Below are 5,264 nucleotides of genomic sequence, written 5' to 3' on the forward strand. Positions count from 1 at the left end.
GGGGCTCCAAGGAGGGATCGGGAGGGATTTTTTTTTTTTGGTTGGCTTTTTTTTCCCCTCTTGGATCCTGATGCCATCCCCCCTCCCCCCAAAGTGAGGTCCTCCCTCCCTCCCTCCCTCCTCCTCCTCCTTCTCCTCGCAGGCCAGCGAAGCAGCCGATCAAGGGGGAGCTGGCGGGTTAGGTGCCCCCCTCTTCTCCCTGCCCTCCCCCCCCTCCCGGCCCGCTTCTCGCGTCTCCCCCCAGAGATGATGCAGCAGGACGAGTCAAACTCGCCAGTCTCCCCCGCCGACGACAGCTTGAGCAACAGCGAAGAGGAGCCGGACCGGCAGCAGCTGCCCAACAACAAGAGAGGGGGGCGCAAGCGGCGCTCCAGCCGCCGCAGCGCCGGCGGTGCCGTCGGGGCCGCGGACGAGCCCTGCAGCCCGGCCCAAGGCAAGCGGGGCAAGAAGTGCGGGGCGGGCGGGGGCGGTGGGGGCGGCGGCAGCAGCAGCGGCGGCGGCAGCCCCCAGTCCTACGAGGAGCTGCAGACCCAGCGGGTCATGGCCAACGTGCGGGAGCGGCAGCGCACGCAGTCGCTGAACGAAGCCTTCGCCGCCCTGCGGAAGATCATCCCCACGCTGCCCTCGGACAAGCTGAGCAAGATCCAGACCCTCAAGCTGGCGGCCAGGTACATCGACTTCCTCTACCAGGTCTTACAGAGCGACGAGCTGGACTCCAAGATGGCAAGCTGCAGCTATGTGGCTCACGAGCGGCTCAGCTACGCCTTCTCGGTGTGGAGAATGGAGGGCGCCTGGTCCATGTCCGCATCCCACTAGCAGGCGGCGTCCCCCACCCGCATCCCCCCGGCAGGAGCCCTAGGTAAGGCAGGGACACCGAGACCGGCGGGGAGAAGGGGGGTGGGCGGTGGGGGGAAGCGAGGGGCCGCTGGCTGCGCCGTGGGCCGGGCACGCGTGGCCGTGGGGCGAGAGGGGCCCTCCCCGTCCGGCGGGGCCTGGCTTCCAGGGCCGGCCGGAGCACGGGGAGGCTGGAGGTGCCCCCCCACCCCCAACCCCGGCGTGTCCCTCCTCCTGCGCGGCCCGCGGTGCGTCCCCGGCCCCGCGGGGCCCACGCGTGGCGGGGCGATGCCGGCGGCCGGCGGGGTGGGCTGCGGGCGGGGAGGCGGCGGTGCGGGTGTGCCGCGGCCAGATGGGGCCGGCCTGAGGTCACTCCTTCGCCAAACGCCGCGGAGCCAGCGGGGCCGCCGGGATGGTTCCTGCTGCCGCTGTTGCTCGTATTTTGAAGTGAATCCATGTCCGCCTGCGTGCTTCCCGGCGAGCGTTTCCTACGGCCCCAGCAGCCCCCTTCCCGCGGCCCTGCCACCGCTGGCTGCCGGGCTGGGGTGTCACACGGCCACCGCGCCGCCCGCGCGGCGGGGGCACGCGCTTCTCCCTCCCCTCTTGGTGCCCGACGTGTGCATTTCCAGAGGCAGGGAGGTGTAGGTAGATGGGTGTGTAACTTTCATTCCAGTAACGAGTTTTCCGCCCTCTCTGGGTTTTTGCAGATGACATTGTTCCCACAGAAGGAGAAAATGGACAATCTAGAGACTCTGAAGTTGGATACGATTTTTTTTTTTTTTTACTTGTCTTAAACAAAAAATGTACCAAGGATTTCTTGGAAATTAGAAGAGCAATATCCAAATTCAAAGCAGGGCGTGGGGAGCACTTAAGGAAAGAGAAAGAGACAAGGGCTTTGGACAGTGACTACCCTTTGGGCGTCGGTACAATCCACACATCTCTGCATTCTGATAGAAGTCTGAATCGATTTTTTTTTTTAATTTTGACGAAGAATGTTGGAATTTAACTTTTTTTTTTTTATTTGCCTTTTTTGCATGCATTCCCAAGAGGTCGTGCCTATGAGCCACTGATGAAAGGAAATACGTTATTGTGGACTTTATTCATTCTTGAATGAAACCAACCAACCAACCAAAAAATATCCCTGTAGAGATGAAAACTTTTTTTTTTTTTTATTAGGGGGGAATAAGCTGGGCTCAAGCTGTTATATACCCGGTTCCTAACTTTTTTATTATTATTATTTTTCCTCTGAGAAAAAAATAAACATTTTATTTATTTATTGATGACCCATGTTAAAATGCAAATAGATCCGGTGTCTAAATGCATTCCTATTTTTATGATTGTTTTGTAAATATCATTGTATATTATTTTTCTGCAATAAATAAATATGATTGAAATTTTAATAACCTTAAAGTTTGGTCTCTCTGAGAACTCAGGGTTGGAACTGGAGATAAATACCTGTTTGTTGAGCTGTAAAGACACCCAAGAGAGAGGGGGCACTAGTATAAACAAACCAGGCGAAAAACGCAAACAAACTAGCTACTGACAGACACAGGCACGTTATTTATTGAGACAGCTTTATTATTCTGCGCTGAAGCTCCCTGCATTTGTGGGGCAAGATATTATCTTCTCTCTCTTTCTCTCCCTCTCCCCCTTTAACCCTAACGCCAGGCGCTGCGGAGTTCCGCGGGGAGCGGAGCTCTCACCGCAGTGCTCGGGCGCTGCCGCTGTGCTGTGCCCCCCAGCTGCAAGGCAGGAAGAGGGCCCATTCCCCAGCCCCGGCGCAGGTATTTTTGCTGATACCCCCGAGGAAGAGGCACCAGTTTTAAACAGGGCTTCACCCATCCACAGGCAAAGCGGGAGAAAGTGAGACTGAAATAGGGAAGTGTCTAGCGAGTGGGGTTTTCCGGTGGAAGTGATGTTTGACTGCCCTGCTCTCTAGGGTTTTATATAATATATAGTCTAGCGATCACATTTTCGTTGTACAAAGCACCGAGGGATACGCTAACCCGCCCTCTTCTTTTCTACATGTAGGGCGCGTGTTGCCTCTGTTTCTTCTCACCGTACCCTCCGTGGGGTCCCGGTGTGCGGCGAGACCCCAGTTGTAAGAGAGAGGAAATCTCCAGATCTGAGGGCTTGGAAGGAAGGTGAAAAGGGAACTTGTTCAAACAACAACAACAAGAACCCCAACCCGAAACAACCCCAAACCCCAGCCCTTATAACCGGACAGCTGATTCCGTCTCTGCTGTCACTTGCTCATCTCCCTGCGCTTCGCACCGGCCCGTGCCTGGGGCGCGGCGCCTCCTGCCCCTCCGCGGCTGCGAAGGGTGCGCGGGTGCGCAGGGGCGCCCGCCGCGAAGCGCCCGTCTCGGCCCTGGGAGCCGAGCAGCGTCCTCGGCGGAGACGGGGACCCTGCCGCCGGGAATCAGACAGTGTCTAGGATAAATGGGATGGGGTGTTTTTGCAAAACAGAGCCTGTTTGCATAGCCCAGGTTGAGTTGACTTTATTGCCTGAATGCTTTTCTTTCCATATCCACATATTACCATCTATTGCTGACATAACAGTATTATGAATTTAATATCGTGCATATTTCAGGCCAGTGCGCAATGTTTACAGTAGAGAGCCCGCAGCGCTTGTTTGCACTGCCGGATTAGCGGGGACTTGGAAATTGGATGGGGGCTTTGGTGGTCGCGGCCCTCCCTGATGGAAAGGAGGGGGAGCCGCTGCGAGCTCCTGGGGGGCCGCTGCCTCCCCCCGGCGCTCCGGCACCGCAGTTGCCCGCTCGGCGGCCCGCACCTCCCGAAACACCCGGCTCCGCTGCGACCCGGCTGCCGCGGAGGAGGTAATGTCCGTCCGCGTACCTCGGCCGCACAGCAGCGAGGCAGGGGCAGCCCACGCGGGGCTTTGCTTGTGGGGCGGGGGGATCTGAGGGGTTGGGGGTGGTTTCGGTTGTTCTTTTGGGGGGAGAGATCACACCGGGGAAAGGGGGAAAAACGCCCCCCCCTTTAGGAAGACCGCAGGTTCGGGAAAAGCGGAGATGAGCTGCTCGGTGCTGACGGGAGGGCACGTTTCGTGGACGGGTACCTGCGAAATACGAATAAGGAATCAAGTGCATTTTAAAATCCACGGGCCAGGCTGTGCTCGCCCTTAGAAATCCGGAGCAACTCCGCTTGATGGTCTTAAACCTGACTGACTCCGTCGCAACCGGCCAGAGGCCTCTGGCCCGGCCCGCGTCAGCCCTTTCCAGCAAGCTGAAGCACCCGAGTGAGAAAAATCCCGAATTGCTGTCCGTGGGGCTCCGCCAGGTCTCCCTGCCTCCCCCCTGGGTCCCTCCAGCCGGGTCCCTGCAGACGCGCAGCCCTCCCCGAGCACCCGGGCGCTCAGCCGGCACGCTTTCCCCGCTGCGAACCCCTACCTTCGCTTCATTAAAAAAAAAAAAAATTGTAAAAAGGAGATAACCCTGGTTCAAAAACACAAGCGTGCCCTTCCCGGGGTTGGAACTGGGGACTGCAGAGGCCTGGTGCTCCTAGGGCTAGAGCCAAAAGCGATTAAGTCAGAGTCAGGCTTACTGAAGGAAAAAATAATATATGTGTACTAATTTGTCTTCTGGGAATTTTAAACACTCTTGCAATCAGAAAATGAACTCTGCCTTTGGAAGTCCTGATTGATTTTGCTTCTTCCTCAGAGGCATCAGTACGTCCCGTTCGCTCTCAGTCCAGCCAGCCCGAGCGGAGAAGCGGCCCGGGTCGGAGCAGGGCCCCGTCTCCCCGCCACTGCCCCGCGCAGCGCGGAGGCGGCGGAGCGCGGGGGCGGCGGGTGCCGGGGCCGCCGCGGGTGCCGGCGCTGCGCCTCCTGCGGGGCGGCGGGCGGGGGGCGCCGGCCGCGGGCCCTCGCACATTCCTGGGTTTGGCAGGGGCCGCCCCGCTGCTTTCTCCAGGCCGGTATCGGATTCCTCCCAGGCGTATGATTTCACTTGAAGTCCTGCCCAGGAACCCTTCAAAGTGCGTGCTCGTCCCGCTCCCATGATGTCAGGCGGTTTTCCCTGCATCTGTAATTTTAAGCAAAACAAACAAACGCGCGGTGGGGGGGGAGAGCGGGGGGAGGGACACAAAAATCACGAAAAAGCGCAGGGGGAGCGGGGCTCACCTGCGGCGCCAGCAGCGCGGGCACCTGCCGCCCGGGGCGAGCCCGCCGCTGGGCTCGGCGCCTCCGGGAGCAGCTCCCGGGAAGGGGCTCAGCTCCCGGCGCCGGTGCCCCCCCGGCCCGGCTCTGCTGCCAGCCGCCCTCGGTGGCTGCGCCCTCCCGGCTCACACGGCGCTCCCTTCACCTGCCCTGCTGGGGAGAGCGGGAGTGCTCCGCCGTAAATTAGCATATTTGGGAAGAAAGTGGCGGTGGTGGTGACGGCAAGTCCAGTCCGCCCCGCAGAGGGATC

General features: G+C 59.5%; 1 protein-coding gene across 1 annotated transcript; it reads left to right on the forward strand.

The window, feature by feature from the left end:
* Positions 1 to 2,202, forward strand: TWIST1 (twist family bHLH transcription factor 1). The gene is made up of 2 exons (XM_040591943.1): positions 1 to 859; positions 1,542 to 2,202. The coding sequence occupies exon 1, from the start codon at positions 247 to 249 to the stop codon at positions 814 to 816; it is 570 nt and encodes a 189-aa protein (XP_040447877.1). The 5' UTR covers positions 1 to 246; the 3' UTR covers positions 817 to 859; positions 1,542 to 2,202.
* Positions 2,203 to 5,264: the final 3,062 nt, after the last annotated feature.

This window comes from Falco naumanni, chromosome 4, assembly GCF_017639655.2.
Source record: "Falco naumanni isolate bFalNau1 chromosome 4, bFalNau1.pat, whole genome shotgun sequence".
Lineage (NCBI taxonomy): Eukaryota > Metazoa > Chordata > Aves > Falconiformes > Falconidae > Falco > Falco naumanni.